This window comes from Mus caroli, chromosome 1 (genome assembly GCF_900094665.2).
Source record: "Mus caroli chromosome 1, CAROLI_EIJ_v1.1, whole genome shotgun sequence".
Taxonomy (NCBI): domain Eukaryota; kingdom Metazoa; phylum Chordata; class Mammalia; order Rodentia; family Muridae; genus Mus; species Mus caroli.
Window position 1 is genome coordinate 78,853,385 of NC_034570.1, and position 18,175 is coordinate 78,871,559.

General features: G+C 43.9%; 1 protein-coding gene and 3 non-coding genes across 4 annotated transcripts; all 4 read right to left on the bottom strand.

Annotated features, from left to right (window-relative positions):
• Positions 1–1,833: 1,833 nt before the first annotated feature.
• On the bottom strand, positions 1,834–10,980 carry Ncl (nucleolin). Its single transcript, XM_021159647.2, has 14 exons — positions 10,778–10,980; positions 9,662–9,778; positions 8,540–9,035; positions 8,138–8,320; positions 7,955–8,041; positions 7,636–7,777; positions 6,608–6,732; positions 5,322–5,445; positions 4,708–4,862; positions 3,865–3,988; positions 3,544–3,665; positions 2,707–2,833; positions 2,152–2,375; positions 1,834–2,036 (listed from the first exon to the last, which is right to left on the bottom strand). The coding sequence occupies exons 1-14, from the start codon at positions 10,793–10,795 to the stop codon at positions 1,960–1,962; spliced, it is 2,121 nt and encodes a 706-aa protein (XP_021015306.1). The 5' UTR covers positions 10,796–10,980; the 3' UTR covers positions 1,834–1,959.
• Positions 2,509–2,641, bottom strand: LOC115032407. The gene has a single exon (XR_003838080.1). It is a non-coding gene; the product is annotated as a small nucleolar RNA SNORA75 (small nucleolar RNA).
• Positions 3,337–3,416, bottom strand: LOC115032417. The gene has a single exon (XR_003838095.1). It is a non-coding gene; the product is annotated as a small nucleolar RNA SNORD20 (small nucleolar RNA).
• LOC115032415 lies at positions 7,846–7,914 on the bottom strand. Its single transcript, XR_003838091.1, has one exon. It is a non-coding gene; the product is annotated as a small nucleolar RNA SNORD82 (small nucleolar RNA).
• Positions 10,981–18,175: the final 7,195 nt, after the last annotated feature.

An 18,175-nucleotide genomic window follows, 5' to 3' on the forward strand; every position in this document is an offset into this window, starting at 1 on the left:
GATGGTAATCCTAAGGCTTAGAAGAGTACTCCTCTTCCATTTCCCCTTCCTTTCTCAAGACCTACACCCTTAGCATCTGCCTATGTTGAACAGGTTCAGGGAGACTGAACTGAAAACTACATTAGCTAACTCCAATTACTAACATCTGTAGGAAATAAGCCACATTGACGGGGTAGTGTATATATAGTCAAAAGCATGTGATAAATGGTCAAGAGTGAATCTTTCAAATGAGAAAAGCTTTGCTGCTTTTTAAAGACCTCTACACGCTACTCTAACACCAGAATGAATTTTGTATTTATCTATTAGGTGAAGGCAGATTAACTGTCTTCCCTCCACCCTTTCTTCAGTTCTCATGTTGCCACTTGCTGGAATAAAAAAGGGAAGCTAACAACCATTTCCAGAAGGGTTTGCTGCTTTTCTAAAATGTCTGCCAAGTCCCTCCAATTTAGGGAGAGCTATTCAACTGTAAATCTTCTGATGACTCTATAGGTTAACTATGTCCTCAATCCACAAAGAAATGTCTGTTGTACCTTTCCTTTGTTACTGTAGTCTTGAGGTCTTCTGTGTAGCACTGGCTATTCTGGAACTCCTTAGCCTCAAATTGGTCTGCCTTCCAGGATTAAAGACAGCTGAGTGCCTTCAGCTAGGAGGCTAACATAATCAAGGGTTCCACTCCCCACAGCAAAAGAACCCACCAAACTGTTCCCTGCTACACAAATCTAATGCCCATGCCATCCTCAGTTTTAGACAGGCCCAAGACTGCAATGGTCATACCACATACTCAAGCCAGACATGTTCTAAGAGCAACCCTATACAGAGGGTCTTTGGTTGAGAATAGCTGACTGATCTTTCTTGAAAATCAGTTTGTTGGGAATGGGACTTGGAAAAACACCTACAGAAAAGTTTCTATTAAGGTTATCTAGGCACCCATGCCTTATACCAAAAAAAAAAAAAAAAGGTACATCCTTGATAGATCACTGAAAAATTCTACTAAGTACACAGGCCAAGGGCCACTGTATTATCCCTAGTTATACTGGACCTCTATGACAAACTTCCTGTTAAGTCAAAAAGGCCACTGTACTGTTTCCTCTGTTGCAACCTACAAACCTTGTTTCCCAAAGCTTCTCAAATTTGACAGGTTTTGTTGTTCTTTTTTCAAGATAAGAGTTTCTATGTATCCCTCACTGTCCAACAACTCAGTTCTGCAGACCCAACTGACATTGAAGTCATAGACTGCTTTAGCCTCCTATGGGATTGGATTATGTCACTCCCAGCTTGCTGCTGAGATAAAACTTTTTGGTTGTCTGTGATTTTTTTTCCTTGTTTTTTCAAGACAGATTTTTTTTCTCTAATAAACAGCCCTGGCTGTTCTGGAACTCTCTGTACACCAGGCTAGCCTCAAACTCAGATCTACTAGCCTATCCCTTCCAAGTGCTGGGGTTAAAGGCATGTGAAACCATCCTGGCTATGTGAAATTTTCAACCCATTGAAAGGGCACCATTCCTTGCCCAGGGCATTTCGGATTGCACTGTACTGTTTGTTCTTATTATGCTGGGAATAGAATTACATACCACACAAGCTCTTGTATGGCATTTCCAGCACTGATCCCATGTGCTCTATCAACCACTTTTCCAGTACACACCCTTCTAAGATACAAATTAAATCTTCCAGATCAGAACCATGATGAAGCTGTTCCCCACCAATTTCCACATTTGTAGCTGAAATTCTTGAAAGCAGTAGGAACACAACTGAAATTCCCACTGGGCAGAGTTGGTCTTGCCAAGCTCTTAAGCAACAATCCAAATGTAACCTCTAGGAAGTATTAAGTCTGGCAACAGAGTTTAGGATCTTTACTGTCTTGGAATGTCCTTAGAAGGCTCTGTCATTGAACAGGTAACAGAGTAAAAACCCCAGAGTCCTTTCTTTAAAATGAAGAGGGAAAGAATGGGATGGAAGGAACTATTCAAACTTCGTCTTCTTTCCTTGTGGCTTGAAGTCTCCCCCTCCTCCTCTGCCGCCTCGGAAGCCTCCTCTACCTATAGGAAGGAAAAACATGAAAGGAAAAACAATTAGGAACTGACCTTCCCATTTAAGGTGGTTGGTTAGGACACAGGTTTAGGAATCAGTTTCCAGTTCCTTTCCCTTCCTTACCTCCAAAGCCTCCCCGGCCTCTTCCTCCAAATCCGCCTCTTCCACCTCTGCCACCACCTCTGCCTCCAAAACCTCCTCGGCCTCCACCTCGACCACCAAAGCCACCTTCACCCTTAGGTTTGGCCCAGTCCAAGGTAACTTTGTTTCCGTCAATTTCTCCATCTTCCATGGCCTCCTTGGCAGCTTTGGCATCTTCCTCACTATTAAAGTCTACAAAACCAAACCTAAAACACAGGAAAAAAAAAAACAAAACCTCACCCATTAAGTAAACACATTTTAAAGTAACACAGTAAGTACCAAGTCACCCAAGTAGAGTGACCGCAAAGTACTCTTCAGGTCAAGAAAATCACCAGTCTCTCATGTCTCACACAACAGCCAAATATACTTCTGCAAAAACAGAAGATAAGTGCCAGTTCTGTGAATTCTCTCTTCTTCTCGTGCGAATCCATAATCTATCATTGGTTGACAGAAAGGAGCTCAATGAGAAGATACTGCAGACCCAAGTTCTCCATGCAGAATTCACTAAAAAGCAGCAACACTACTATGCCTTCTTACCCTTTGGAAGAACCAGTTTCCCGATCAGTGACTATTCTTGCACGAACAGAGCCCTCAAATGATTCTTTTAAGGTCTCTTCAGTGGTATCTTCAGACAGACCTTTGACAAACAGAGTTTTGGATGGTTCTGAAAGAGAAAATGAACCCTTGGTGAATACTGCCACATTCAGCTTAAGTAGATTCCTTTTTTAAATGTATTTTTATGTGCATTAGTGTTTTGTCTGTAATCTATGTCAGATCTTAAGAATTACAGACAAGGTTGTGTAGTGGTGGCGCACACCTTTAATCCCAGCACCGCAGAGGCAGGCGGATTTCTGAGTTTGAGGCCAGCCTGGTGTACAGAGTGAGTTCCAGGACAGCCAGGACTACACAGAGAAACCCTGTCTCGATAAACCAAAAAAGTTACAAGATAGGTGCCATGTGGGTGCTGGGATTTGAACCCAGGTCCTCTCAGTGCTCAACCACTGAGCCTTCTCTTACACTGATTTTGAATGTTTTTTTTTTTTCTTTTACCAGAAAAAGCAGTTAACACAAGAAATTAAGGTTTAAAAAAAAAAAAGACTACACTGGATCAAACATATTTAAGCGTACTCAGAGGGCAATCAAGGTTGCTGCTTTGAATTGACATAGCTGGATCAGAACTTGACTATCTAGAGGAATTTTCTTGAGATTTCATCAATTATTTCTCAGGTAATCAGTCATCATATCCAGTTGTCATTTTCTCAGCAACATAAAGACAGCCCCAAATGAGCATATAGGCACATTAAAAAAAAAAAAAAAAAAAAAATCAAAAAAATAATGACCCAACCCCAAGTCATATCATGTCAAAGGACTTACGACTTCTCGAATTGGATCCTTGCAACTCCAGCCTGATTGTTCTGCCCTCAATTTCCATTTTATTACAGGAATTTAAAGCTTCTTTAGCATCTTCAAATGAAGCAAATTCTATAAATGCATACCTGAAGGTTGAAAGTCAGTTCTCAGAATAAAGCTTAGAAACACAAGGCATCAGCATGTAATATTCACTATCAATATTTACTGCCCTTTGTATAGCTAAAACTTTAGGGTTTGTCTTTTTTTTAAGCTAACAGGACAGTCTTACTCTTATCTGTAAGATTATGTATGTCCAGCCCACATCTAACGTAAAAATTATTTTACCCTTTAGGTTTGCCATGTGGGTTCTGGGGCACTTTGATAAAAGTTGCTTTCTCAAATACTTCCTCAAGAGTTTCTTTTGTTGCACTGTAGGAAAGGTTACTTAAAACCAAAGTCTTTGATTCACCTGCAAGTACAAAGATAACACATTAGCAAGGTATGTTAGAGTATGTCTGTGTATACTAAAACACTCAGTAAGTGGGTCACCTATAAAACATGTCTCTAACCTAATCCCCAAGGTTAGGTTAACTGGAATGTTAACTGAAACAATGGCACTTCAACCATGGACCATATACCATAATTCTAGAACCACCATAGTGTATATCCATTATATACAGTAATGCCTTCTTGTTCCTTTCATTTTCATTCTAACTAGATAACTTGTTCTTTCTTGTCTTACAATATTTTCTAAAATAGTTTAAGTCATTTAAAGTAGAAAACACCCAACAAAAGTTTTATTTGCTTACTATACTCCAAAGGAAATGATTTCAAATTGCTTTCATTCATGAAGACTAAATATCAGCTTTATGAACAAAGGTGAACTAATTGTAGCTAATCAAGTTCTTTTTTTAAAAAAGATTTATTTATTTATTTATTTATTTATTTATTTATTATATGTTAAGTACACTGTAGCTGTCTTCAGACACTCCAGAAGAGGGAGTCAGATCTCCTTACGGATGGTTGTGAGCCACCATGTGGTTGCTGGGATTTGAACTCTGGACCTTCGGAAGAGCAGTCAGGTGCTCTTACCCACTGAGCCATCTCTCCAGCCCGCTAATCAAGTTATTAAAATACAAAGATACAAATGATTCCTGTTCGCACTATACAATTAACCCTTTAACTTACCACTCCAAGTGCTGGTCTTTCCAGTTCTCTCTTGCCTTTGTCCTTTCTCTCCAGTATAGTAGAGTGAAACAGATCGTCCATCAATTTCTGCCCCCTGCTTTTCTTCCAAATTTTTCTCTGCATCAGCCTCAGACTTAAATTCAATATAAGCAATCCTGAAAGAGTACAAGTACAATTCAGTTACTACGTTAGACAAAATATTACTCAAGCATCAGCTATGAAGGACTTAGTCACATGTGCTCTTACTGTTCTTTTACTATATATTAGCTCATCTTCATCACTTTAAACTGGCCTCTTATGTGAGGAGGAAAAAGCCGACATAATAGACTGAACTGCCTAGAATCAATTTCTCTCATAAAATAGGGAAGGATAGTAGTACGTGTGGCAAAAGATGCCAATTTGTATTGAGCCTGTAAAATTGATCACAGCTTCAAAACCCATCAGTTGAGCATTTTTAATGTCAGAACTTGGGAGGTAGAGGCCAGAGGAGCAGATACTCAATTTTCTGGTTATGAAGTTTGAAGCAGCACAGACTAGAGACTGTCAAGGACAGAAGAGGGGAATAAGACACTAAACTGTTAATAAAACTTAGCACGCAAAGACACAAGACATACCCTTTACTTTTCCCATCCTGGCTGACTAATCTGATCTCCACGGCATCTTCAAACACTTCTTTTAATTCATCCTCAGTGATGTTGAAAGAGAGATTTTTGGCCAGAAGTGTTCTTGCAGCTCGAACTATGTTGGAAAAAGATTTAATTAAGTACATCAATTTACAAGTCACAAGAGAATAAAGCAAATAATTCCTATAAAGTACAAGGATATATGCTTAAAAAAAAAAGATGGTATAAGGGATGGAGAGAGATGGCTCAATGGTTACTAACCATTTGCATGAAGAGTACCCACGTTCAACTGTCACCTGATGACTCACAAACACCTGTCCAGTTTCAGATGAGGCTGATGGACACCAGACTTATCTACTTGTTTACATGCATATCATGTTCCTTAGACCATATGTATTAAGTTGTATATGAAACAAGTCTATTTAGACTTAGTTTCCATCTCTAAGATAGCTCATCACTCATATGGTTCATTCTACATCAAAAGCATATATCCAGTAAGCATATGACAGACTGCAGATTGAGCACACAGCAACCTTGTAAAATGAGCAAAAGGGGACAGAGGATACGTAGCAGTTTTAAGAGTGCTTGCCTAGCAGGGCAGTGGTGACTCATGTCTTTAATCCCAGCACTTGGGAGGCAGAGGCAGGCTTGGGAAGCAGGCGAATTTCTGAGTTCACGGCCAGCCTGGTCTCCAGGACAGCCAGGGCTATACAGAAAAACCCTGTCTTAAGAAAACAAACAACCCCCCCCCCCAAACAACAAACTTGCCCAGCATCCGAAAAGCTCAGGTTCAATTTTCAGCACAACTAAATAAGAAACAAACACTTAAAATCCAAATTCTGAAACTCAAAAATAGGGATCAAGAATTCATTTAAGAGATCTGTAAGCTTCAAGCATGCCACGATACACATGTGGTCAGAGGATAAGCTAAAACTCTCTTTTTTTTGAGCCAGGGTTTCTCTGTGTAGCCCTAGCTGTCCTGGAACTCACTTTGTAGACCAGGCTGGCCTTGAACTCAGAAATCTGTCTGCCTCTGCCTCCAAAGTTTCTTCTCTCTTCATGTGGCTTCTAGAGATCAACCATTTTGCAGCAAGCATCTTTACTCACTAAGCTATTCATCCTGTCAGCCCTGACATTATATATCCCAGGAATCAAACCTGTCAACAAGCACGTGACCCATGACATCTCATTGGTTCACAATGAGAATGAATCTAAGGAAGGGGCACCAGACTGCCGGAAGTCTGTTAGTATCCAGTCACCCAGACCCCTTTACATACCTTTCTTACTATCTCTTCCTTTTGGTTTTTCTAGTTTAATTTCATTGCCAAACACTTTTAAACCAGTGAGCTCCAAGGCCTTTTCTAGGTCTTCAGCAGACTCAAAGTCCACATATCCAAATTTCCTTGAAGATGGAAAAAACAAGATTACAGGCATGAGAAGGTGATCTACATTTATACCACGTGGTACACACATACAGAGAGCATCTACAGCACTAACAAAAATAAAACTAGATCATCCTTATCTTCCATAAAACCAAGTCCAAAGACTGGAGAGATGGCTCAGCGGGTAAGCACATTGACTGCTCTTCTGAAGGTCCCAGCAACCACATGGTGGCTCACAACCACCCATAATGAGATCTGATGCCCTCTTCTGATGCATCTGAAGTCAGCTACAGTGTACTTATGTATAACAAATAAATCTTTGGGCCAGAGCAAGCAGGGACTGAGCGAGAGTGGAGCGAGCAGAGATCCTAAAAATGCAATTCCCAACCACCACATGAAGGCTCAAAACCATCTGTACAGCTACAGTGCTCATATACATAAAATAAACAAATCTTAAAAAAAAAAAAAAGTCCAAGTACCAAGACATTACAACAAATTCACCTTGATTTCTTCATTTAGTATATTGTAAGTAACAGCAGTAGCTGGCATGGACCCCGCTAAAAGTATAGAGAATACTTTTAGCTAAAAGCACTATGACTATGCAGATCCATAGTTGTAGATTACTGTACAAAAAATTCTTTGTGTGTTTAATATCTTTTCTTCTTTAAATTTTATTTTATCTTTAATTTACTTTCCACTTTCGTATTCCATTCCTTGTACCCCCACCAACATTCTTAATTCCTATTGACATCACCAAGTCAAACACAGGAACTTCAAATTGCAGGCCCTATGACTCAATGATTTAGTTCATTACTATAGTCTTTCTTACTGCAGTTCCTTAACTGTACTTAAGGGCAGAGAAGAATACAACTGGAAAGTAAAAATTCTAGCTGATACACATGTAACATTCAATAAAAACTTACCTATTTGTACCAGTTCTGACATCCACAACAGCAAGATCATTTTTAGCAAAAAGTTCACTGATGGCAAACTTTAATTCACTAACAGACTTGTTTGGATTAAGGTTTCCAATGAACAGATTGAAAGGTGTAGTTGGTTCTGAGCCTGCACACACAAAAAAATGAACTGTCAGTCCACTTAAGCACACAACAAATTCCATCATAAACTATAAAGCACATCAGCTATTGCATTTCAACCCCATGGTTCAGTATTAAGTCCCTTTGTCATTCATCACTTGTGCTAGTGCTACTCTGATCTGTTTCCCCAGTTTTGCAGGCTTACCTTCTACTTTCTGTTTCTTGGCTTCAGGGGCTTCTTTCTGCTTGGTCATCTCCTTCTTCCGTTTTCCAGGTGCTGCTTTAACAGGTTCTAGATGTTTTAAAATGCCACTCATGAGTAAGCAGACACTAGCATTTCCAGTAAGCATTACTTAGGCCAGCATACTTTAAAAGTTAATTTGGTTACCTTCCTCCTCTTCTTCCTCATCATCATCTTCATCCTCTTCTTCCTCGTCATCCTCATCCTCGTCATCTTCATCTTCTTCCTCCTCATCATCCTCAGCCACACTCTTGGCTTTCACAGGAACAACTTTTGCAGGAGTTTTCTTTCCTTTGGCTGTTGTGATCTCCATAACTTCTTCCTCAGAGTCTGGAAGAAAGATGGCAAATCAGGCAAATGTATTTGCTACCTACCAATCCAGACAACATAAATGCTACAAATACTTAAAAAAAAAAAAAAAACACTTAGCAAATGAAAACCTATTAAGCAATGGAAAGAACTAAGAGCGCAAAATGAGTTTCTAATCTAATCATGAAACAGTGAGGGAATGTACATGCAGTACTCTAAATATCCTAAGATCTAACTCACCATCTTCCTCCTCTTCGTCATCATCCTCATCATCATCATCCTCATCATCATCTTCCTCATCCTCTGAGGCAGGAGCGGCAGGAGCTGCTTTTGCTGGCTTCACTCCTTTTACTATTGGTGGCTCAAACTCATCTTCTTCCTCATCATCTTCATCCTCATCACTATCTTCTTCATCCTCTTCATCTTCATCCTCATCACTGTCTTCCTTCTTGGCATTCTTACCGTTCTTAGCCCCCTTAGCTGGAGTGACAGCTCCCTTCTTACCAGGAGTTGGTACCAATGCTTTTGCTTGTGCAGCTCCCTTCTTACCCGGTGTTGGAACGACTTTGGCTGGTGTAATGTTTTTCTTAGCTGGTGTGGCTACTGCCTTTTTGCCTGGGGTCACAGCTGCTTTCTTAGCTGGTGTGGGAACTGCAGCCTTTTTTGTTTGTGAAACAACCACCTTCTTTGCAGGGGTTGTGGTAGCCTTTTTGCCTTTTTTCTGAGGGATGACAACCTTGAAAGCAAACAAATCATAAGCATTCCTTTATATCCAATGCTACATTAAGATACAGATACTAACTTTGAGCACAAGAAAAAGGACATTAGATAGATAGGCTTTAAAAAAAAAATCAAGAACTGGAGAGATGGCTCAAAAGTTAAGCGCACGTGTTACTCTTGTAACATGTAACATGCACATGTGGCTTTAACTCCAGTTCCAGGGGATCCAAATACATTCTAGGATGAGGGTACCAAGAATGCTTAATGGGTGTGCGCGCACACACAAAGACAACATTAAACCCTGAAATAAGGAGACATGGCTTTCAACACTTAAAAAAAAAAAAAAAAAAACAACTGGACTCAGCACCTGAGCTTTTGTAAGAAATCTGATTGAGCATGGCCTTAACAACTGTCTTGAGACAAGGTTTCACTATGTACTACTCCCTGGTTGCCTGGAACTCAAAATTCTGTCCCCTGTGTGCCGACTGTCTTGAAAAAAAAAAAAAAAAAGAAAGGAAGAAAGAAAGAAGAAAATTAAGAAACGGGCTTGCCATTCAACCATTTACTACATATCCTGTATTTCTAAGACTTCCAGACATTCAATTCTACCGGTTTTATTGCTGCAGTCAAATAGCTTCTTACCTCCTCTTCTCCACTGCTGTCATCTTCATCTTCTGACATTTCTTCATCTTCGCTATCCTCTTCCACGTCCTTTGGAGGAGGAGCCATTTTCTTGGACTCACCGTGGGTTTTGCCGGCCTACAAACGCACACAAAAATTAGACGCATTTTCAGTCACTTTGCCTTTGGCCACCACCACCTTCTTTCTTACTAAAGGACACAAGCATAAAGACTTCCTCTTGGCCAGGTATGGCATTCTCCTGGCAGATTTTTCTGCAAACCGCACATAATTTCTTTCCTTCTCACAGATAACTGAGCAGACAGAACTCTACACCAAGAAACAGCCACAGGTTATAAAGTCTCCTAGTCGTGGCCCTCTATTTTCTGGCACCTTCCACAAAAAAAAGGAAAAAAATCCCAGTCAAAGGGATCCCTCTAAGTTACTGGCCGGGGAAGGGGGTATTTCGAAAGCACCTCTTAAAGCAGCACCTTGTAACCCAACTGCTTCCCACTTTCTCACGCTTCCAGCCCCACCACGTGGAGTCACCAAGCGGGTCACCACGCCGCCACCTCAGGGGCCCACCACGTGTCCATCCCGGTCACCGTCAGAGACGGCAGATCGCCGGGCCACCCATCCATCCCCACGCTGCCGTCCCCTTTTCCGGGGTACTACAGACACTCCCCCACTGCCCCGGGTCGCGCGACACGTGCGGGGCGCCGCAAACCACGTGGCGGGCCGCGCACCAGAGCACGTGCGCGGGGAGGCGGGGCCCCGGGGCCGCTCGCCGCCTAAGGTTGGCCCTCTCTTCTCACGCCGTGCCCCAGGCCTGAGCCCCTCTCCGCGCTCAGCTCTTCCGATCTCTCCTCACACCGTCCCCTCCCGCCCGTTGCATTCGACCTCTCGATATCGCCCTCCCGGAAACCTGCCTCCGCTCTCTCATCCCCCCTAAGTCAGAGGCCAAGCACCGCGAGACCTCCCGCTAGTCGCGCGAGACTTTCCCCCCCAGCATGGCGCCCTCGAACGCGCCCGGGATTGCGCGCAGGCCCTCCTCCCCTCCGCGACGGACGGGCGGGCGCGCGCGCGTCCCTCCGAAAGCAGGGGCCTAGTCGTCCGCGTCGGCGCGCCAAGGCCTCTTACCTTTGCGAGCTTCACCATGGTGGCGGATTACGGCGGCGGCGCGTGTGGAAAGCGATCAGCTCGGAAGAGCTCAGCGGAAGCCACACGAAGGCGACTGCAGTAGCGGGTACTGACGACTCTGGAGCACGTACAACCGCCTGCCAGCTACAGCTAGCGTCTGAGGCAAAAGACTGAGCCTGCCCAGTAATCGCCTCTGGAAAGGCGACGAAGGGGTCCTCGTGACTTCGCCTCCACCAACCAGAGCTCGCGTCCGTCCCCCGAGCCAACCGCGAGCCTTAACCCGGGGCAGGGTGAGGCGGGCCTAAGGCGTGGCGAGGGCGGGGCTCTTAGGGGCGGGGCCTGACGTCCGCTCCTGAGGGCGGGACTCGTTTGGGCCCAGGCGGACGTTGACTGGTCAGTGTGCAGGTCCTTTGAATGCTCCTGAGCGCCCGGCTCTCCCCACGCCTGCGCAGTGGGACGGGCGAGTTTGGCGCGGCTTGTGTGTGAGGCGCGGTAGGTGGCGGCGTGGCCCGGGTTCCCTCAGGTGTTCCAAGGCAGCGTGGACGGCGATGCTCAGGTGGTCTATGCGTCTCTCGGGGCTTTCCCCGGCACCGCGTGGTCCTGCTGAAGAAGAACGCCGGAAGGCCTAGGGTTCCCTCGGGCTGATGAGCGGGCCTCGGCCTGCTCTCCGCGGAGTCGCGTACGGCCTCTTGGCTATGGTGGTCTGATGCGAGTCCCCGCTTTCCTGAGAGCTCCTAATAAAAGCAGTTGTGCGTGTGTGTGTGTGTGTGTGCACAAGCGGTCCATGTAATGTCGGTGATCTCTCGCGGTAGGTATAACTCCAGGTTCAGAGAGGTGACTTCCTGGTGTGGTGGGGAAAAGTACTCGGCCCGCCTGTGACCACACTCACAGGTTCCCTCCATGGCGGGGGGAACGAGAGAGTTGTCTGGCGTTGCTTTAAATGAATTGCAACCAACTGGTCCCAAGCGTAGCACACAGACGCCCTTCATCAGCTAACAACATCCAGTAGAAATGACCTGTGGAGTTTTCGTCCGGACTTGAGATAGGACCTCATTCTTTACTGTCCTAGAGCACACTGTGTAGACCAGGTTAGCCTCGACCTGTGTTGGCACGCCTGGCCCGACCTAGGAGATGTTATTTTATGAGACAGGTTTTCTCTGTGTATTCCTGGCTACCCTGGGACTCACGCTGTAGTCCAGGCTGGCCTTGAACTCGGAGATCCCCCTGCCTCTCTAGTGCTGTGATTAAAGTCATGCCATCATACCTGACTTCAACCTCGGGAGATTTTTTTTTTAATTTATTTAATTTATTATATGTAAGTACACTGTAGCTTTCCTCAGATACTCCAGAAGAGGGCATTAGATTTCGTTACGGATGGTTGTGAGCCACCATGTGGTTGCTGGGATTTGAACTCAGGACCTTCGGAAGAGCAGTCGGCGCTCTTAACCACTGAGCCATCTCGGGAGATTTTAATGCAAGTGGTATGTGTTGAGTCCCCAAGTTTTTTTATCTGAACCCGGGCCTTTGGAGATAAGTAGAAATAGTCACTGTGTGATGCTTACTTACTAAGGCCTTCTCAACGCGGTGGAAAACAGCCACAGCTACACACCAGTGCGCTCTCGTCAGGGCCGGAGATGGCGAGCCCGTGTTGTGGTGTGGGGGCATTGTCTTTATAGCGAGACCGGTCACACCTTGTACTGTATATTATGGAACCAAGGGAGACTCTTGGGTAGAGAGGTAGGAAGGGCGGTGTGAGGAAGACTCTAGATATTTCCAAGCAGAGCAAGCTAAAGGCATTCGGGAGGAGACAAGAAGATGAGCTGTGAGTGTGAAATGACTTGGGTGACATGGCTTCCTTTGTCAATCCAATCTATCTGTATGGGCAATCCTCAGCCCTCTTGTGTACCGTGCCACTAAGAGACCTCTGCTTACACCCAAGGTTAGTTACACTCTCAGATATTATCAGTTGCCTAGTACTTTTCTTGGCCATTTATTGTTCATTTGCCCCTTTCCCAGACAGCACAGACTGTTGTCTGTTTTATTCTTGGTACCTAAAGCATTGCCTGGCATATGATAGTGTTGGAAATTACTTGCTAACTGGAGTGAACAGAAGTTTGAGTGCACCAGCAGCAGGGACAGCTAGCACGATTTGGTGTTTCTGTGGAATCAACACCTAATCCATGTGTGATGCTTATACAAATTATAATTGAATATAACCATGTCATATTGGATCCCCAATATCCCTGTAGAAAGCATGGGGTGGCAGCATATAACTAACAACTCCAGCACTGGGGGTTACAGGGAGCAACGACAAGAGAATCCCTGGCATCTGCTAACCAGACTGTCTAGCCATGAAAGATGACCCTGCTCAAAAAATAAGATAGAGGTGGTGTGAGGATGTTAGTGCCTGCCTGGTATGCGCAAAACCAAGATCAATAACTGTCCAGTTATTATACAAATAGAGCCAAGTACCAGGTTCTATTTCAGCTCTTTAGAAATTTTAAATTCATAAATGTATTCAAAATAGGCTAAAAGCACCGCTGCTCACAGACATGAGGGCATAGTGCAGCAGTTCTCAACATGTGGGTCTCAACCCCTTTGAGGTCAATGACCCTTTTATAGGGATCAGATATCCTGCAAACATCGCAATTCATAGCAGCAAAATTAGTTATGAAGTAACAAACTAATTTTATGGTTGGGGGTTATACCACAACATGAGAAACTGTATTAAAGGGTCACAGTCTTATGAAGGCTGAGAACCACTGGCGTTGAGTTAACTTGGCCAGTTACAGAGCTAATAGGAGATTGGATGTGTATGTATGTGGGGGAAGGTATGCCTGAGTTCAAAAGTAGAGGCAACAGGTTAATCTGGGGTGTCTTTTTCTATCACTACCTTTTTTTTTTTTAACAGACAATCTCATGTATCCCAGAGTGTCCTTGAACTTCTGATTCTTTTGCCTCTCCCAAGTGCTTGTATTTCAAGCGTGTGCTACTACTTATGGTTTATGTTGATCCGGAGATTAATCTTGACTTTGTGCATGCCAGGCAGGCACTAACCAACTTCCCCAGCCCTTCTCTATGTTATGTTTTGAGCAGGATCTCTTACTGAATCTCACCTTTTATGGTTAGATAGGCTGGGTAGCATATGCCAGAGATCTTCCTGTCTCTGCCCCCCACCCCAAGTACTGGGGTTACAGTTATTGTGCTGCCAACCCCATGCTCTTTACAGGGATATCAGGGATCTGAACTTGAGTCCTCATACTTTCAATGCAAGCACTTTATCTGCAGAGTCATCTTCCTATCTTAAGGAGAGAGGGCTTAGAGACCAAGAGGCAAAGAATAACAATCTCTAAGTCAGTTCCCCACGTTAAAGGTCCTACCGTTTATTTAAATGTGCTTCTCTCTTAGTTGTAGCATCTGACAACACAACTCAGCTATTTTTTTTTCTTTCTGACATGGTCTTGTTAGGTAGCCCAGGTTGGCCTGGTCTACTGATGGTTTTCTGTGTCAACTTGACAAAAGCTAGATCCATCGGAGAGAAAGGATCCTCCACTGAGGAAATGCCTCCCTGAGATCCATCTGTAAAGGATTTTCTCAATTAGTGATCAGTGTGGGTTGTGCCATCCCTGGTTCTATACTTAAGGCACCTGGAAATTGTGTTTCTGCCTCTGCCTTCTGACCATTGGCATTACAGGTGTGTTTCTCTGCACCTGGATTCCAGCAAGTACTAATTGAAAAAATCAGTTATAAATATACCACATAAGGTACAAAAAAAAAAGTTAGGCATGGTAGCTCGTACCTATAATCACAGCATTTGAAAGGATAATGCAGGAGGATTATCATTAATTTGAAGCCTGAATTAACAACCTGAGTGACTGAGTTCCAGACCAGGCTGGGTTACAAAACAAGACCCACTGAGAAGACAGTTAGGGCTGAAAGAGAGGTACTAGACGGACAGAAGAGAGAACGGAGCCAAGTCAAGGTCAACTCTGATCAAAGCTCAATTTTACTAAATCAGCACGCAGTTATGAAGGAGAGGAAGGGGGGCCGATTCCCGCCAAATAGTCCCGGGGACCAGTAGCAGGGTGACCACGTGGATGGCTCCGAACAACAAAGCGGCAGGTTCCAGCAGTGGGCGTGGCAGAACGATTGAGCAGGCAAGCTCCATCCAGGTGTAAACAGTGGGACCCTAAGGCTGGGGGAGGGGAGGCTACAAGACCCTATATGAATGAATGAGTGAGTGAGTGAGAGATTCAAAACAACCAAGCACAGTGACATATGTGACATAATCCCAGTGATGCTGAAGAATTTCTAGTACAGAGCCAACCTGGTCTGAACCACAAGACCTTGTATTGAAGGAGAAGGAAAAAGAGAAACACCCTGCCCCTCCTTCTAGTTTCTTTGTCTAAATAGTAAGGATAATAGTACCATCATTTGTGTGTAGTGGGTATTACAGAAGATGACAATTTTTTATTTTGAGGACACATATGCCCTGGGAGAAAATGACTGTTAGGCCCATAGCAAAGGAGCCAATAGATGGCCAGAGAGGAATTGAGGCAGGCAGATGTGAGAAAAGGTTTTTCTTCTTTCAATGTTTTATTCTAAACTCTAGGCTGGTCTACAACCGACCCAGTGTAGCCTTGACTTCCTGCCACAGACTCCCTAGTGGGGAAGAAATCTTGAGTTAAGGGCCACTCCCTGAACAAGGGAACAAAGAAATGGATGGTTTTCTTGTAGCAGTGTACATAGATAGCCACATGTAAATTGTGGAAGGCAAAACTTACTGTCAGCTGGTTCAGTTGCCCAATTAATGAGTGAAACATGGGCATGAAGATAGCCCGGTGTGTTGGCATCTTGGGAGAATAAACTGTCTTTGAAAGGGAAGGAAGTCCAGGTAGATAGGTAGGCACAGAGAGGCAGGGAAAGAGAGATGCTGTCTTAAACTCCAAAGAAGGCCAGTGCAGGTGTTAGATGCCTTTAATTCTAGCACTCTGAGATCTGTGGGAGTTTGAGGCCAACCTGGTGTACATGGAACATGGACCCGGTCTCAAAAACAAATAGCTTGCCAAGTAAGCATCAGAGAAAGGCAGTTGGCTTCAAGAATTGACTGATCTGAAAAACATGGGCTGGAGAGATGGCTCAGCAGTTAAGAGCACTGACTGCTCTTCCAGAGGCCCAGCAACCATGTGGTGGCTCACAACCATCAGTAATGGGATCTGATGCCCTCTACTGGTATGTCTGAAGACAACAACAGTGTACTCATATACATATAAATAAATCTTTAAAAAGGGGGCGAGGGGTGGCCTGGAGAGATGGCTCTGCAGTTAGGAGCTCTGCCTGCTCTTCTAATGGTCCTGAGGTCAATCCCCAGCAACCACATGGTGGCTCACAACCATCCGTAATGAGATCTGACGCCCTCTTCTGGTATGTCCGAAGACAGCCACAGTGTACTTACATATAATAAATAAATCTTGGGGCTGGGGCGAGCAGAGGTCCTAAGTTCAATTTCCAGCAACCACATAATGGCTCACAACCAATAAATTTTTTTTTTTTTTTTTGGTTTTTCGAGACAGGGTTTCTCTGTATAGCCCTGGAACTCACTTTGTAGACCAGGCTGGCCTCGAACTCAGAAATCCTCCTGCCTCTACTTCCCGAGTGCTGGGAATAAAGGTGTGCGCCACCATGCCTGGCACAACCAATAAATCTTAAAGAAAAAGAAAAAAAGAAAGAAAGAAAAAAAAAAGACGAAATGCTTCCGTGGGGACATCTTTGTAAGAACCATTATGGCATATAATGAGTAGGTCATTGTGAAGTTCTGTCCCATTTACACACATAGTCTTGAACCTCAGTGATTTCTATTAAATGGATGTGATAATTACTAATTTTTTCTTTCTTTTATTTATTTATTTTGGGGGGGGGAGTATGCCCTGGAACTCACTTTGTAGACCAGGCTGGCCTCAAACTCAGAAATCCTCTTGCCTCTACCTCCCGAGTGCTGGGAATAAAGGTGTGCGCCACCATGCCTGACACAGAGGAGGCTAATGACTGGACTGTAAAAAAATAAAAGTGATAAAACAAAACAATATATATATATATATATATACATACATATATATATGCCTAAAATAATATATTAAGTTGTTTTGAAGTGTGGAAACAAGATGACTTGTTTCCCAGTTAGCCACAAATACAAATCTTCTTGCCACATGAGTAGCTGGATTTAAAGGTATTTGAAAGTGCGCCAGGCTAGACCTAAAGATTTAGACAGGTGAGTCACTGTGAGTTCAAGGACAATTCAGTCAATTTAGGAAATTCCAAGTCAACTAAGTCTACCATAGTTTGACAATCTAAAATTAAAACAAAAAATTAGGCAGGCCTTTTTTAGATGTGCTGTTTCTGATCCATTGTCAGCGCTGTATCGCTGTATTTCAATCCTTATGGTGCCATAAAACATTGTATTTAATTATGATTTATTTGCATGTGTGTGCATGTGTGTGAGTGAACATGTGTATGCCTCTGCGTGTGTGTATGCCTGTGTGTGTGTGTTGCCGGGGGAGGGTTGTGCACCTGTGCATTTAGAGGCAAAAGATAACCAGAGATCGCATCCTCAGCAATACCATTCACCTCCTTTAGCACAGGATCTCTCACTGGCCTGAGCTCACCAATCAGGCAAGGCTGGGAAGCCAGTGAGCACCAGACTCCTGTCTTGGCTTCCCCACTTTTTGTACTTGGGAGCCTGTACCACCACACTCAGCATTTTTATGTGGTTGTCTTAGTTAGGGTTTCATTGCTATGAAGAGACACCATGACCAAGGCAACTCTTGTAAAGGACAACATTTAAGTAGGGCTGGCTTACACTTTCAGAGGTTCAGTCCATTATCATCATGGTAATGGTGGGCAGACACAGTGCTGGAGAAGAACCTGAGAGTTGTACATCTCCATCCAAAGGCAGCCAGGACACTGACTCCTCCGCTCTGGGTGGAGCTTAAGCAAAGGAGGAGACCTCCAAAGCCCACCCCCACAGTGACGCACTTCCTCTGGTAAAGCCAAACCTTCCTGACAGTGTCACTCCTAATAGACCAAGCATATTCAAACTGCCAGAGTGTATTTTGGGGATTGAACTCCTGCCCTCATGCTTATAAGACTGAGCCACCCCACCCACATCTGAAAAATTAAATTTTTTTTCCTTTTTTTTATTTTATTTTATTTTTTTTATTTTTCAAGACAGGGTTTCTCGGGGCTGGTGAGATGGCTCAGTGGGTAAGAGCACCCGACTGCTCTTCCGAAGGTCCAGAGTTCTAATCCCAGCAACCACATGGTGGCTCACAACCATCCGTAACGAGATCTGGCGCCCTCTTCTGGAGTGTCTGAAGACAGCTACAGTGTACTTACATGTAA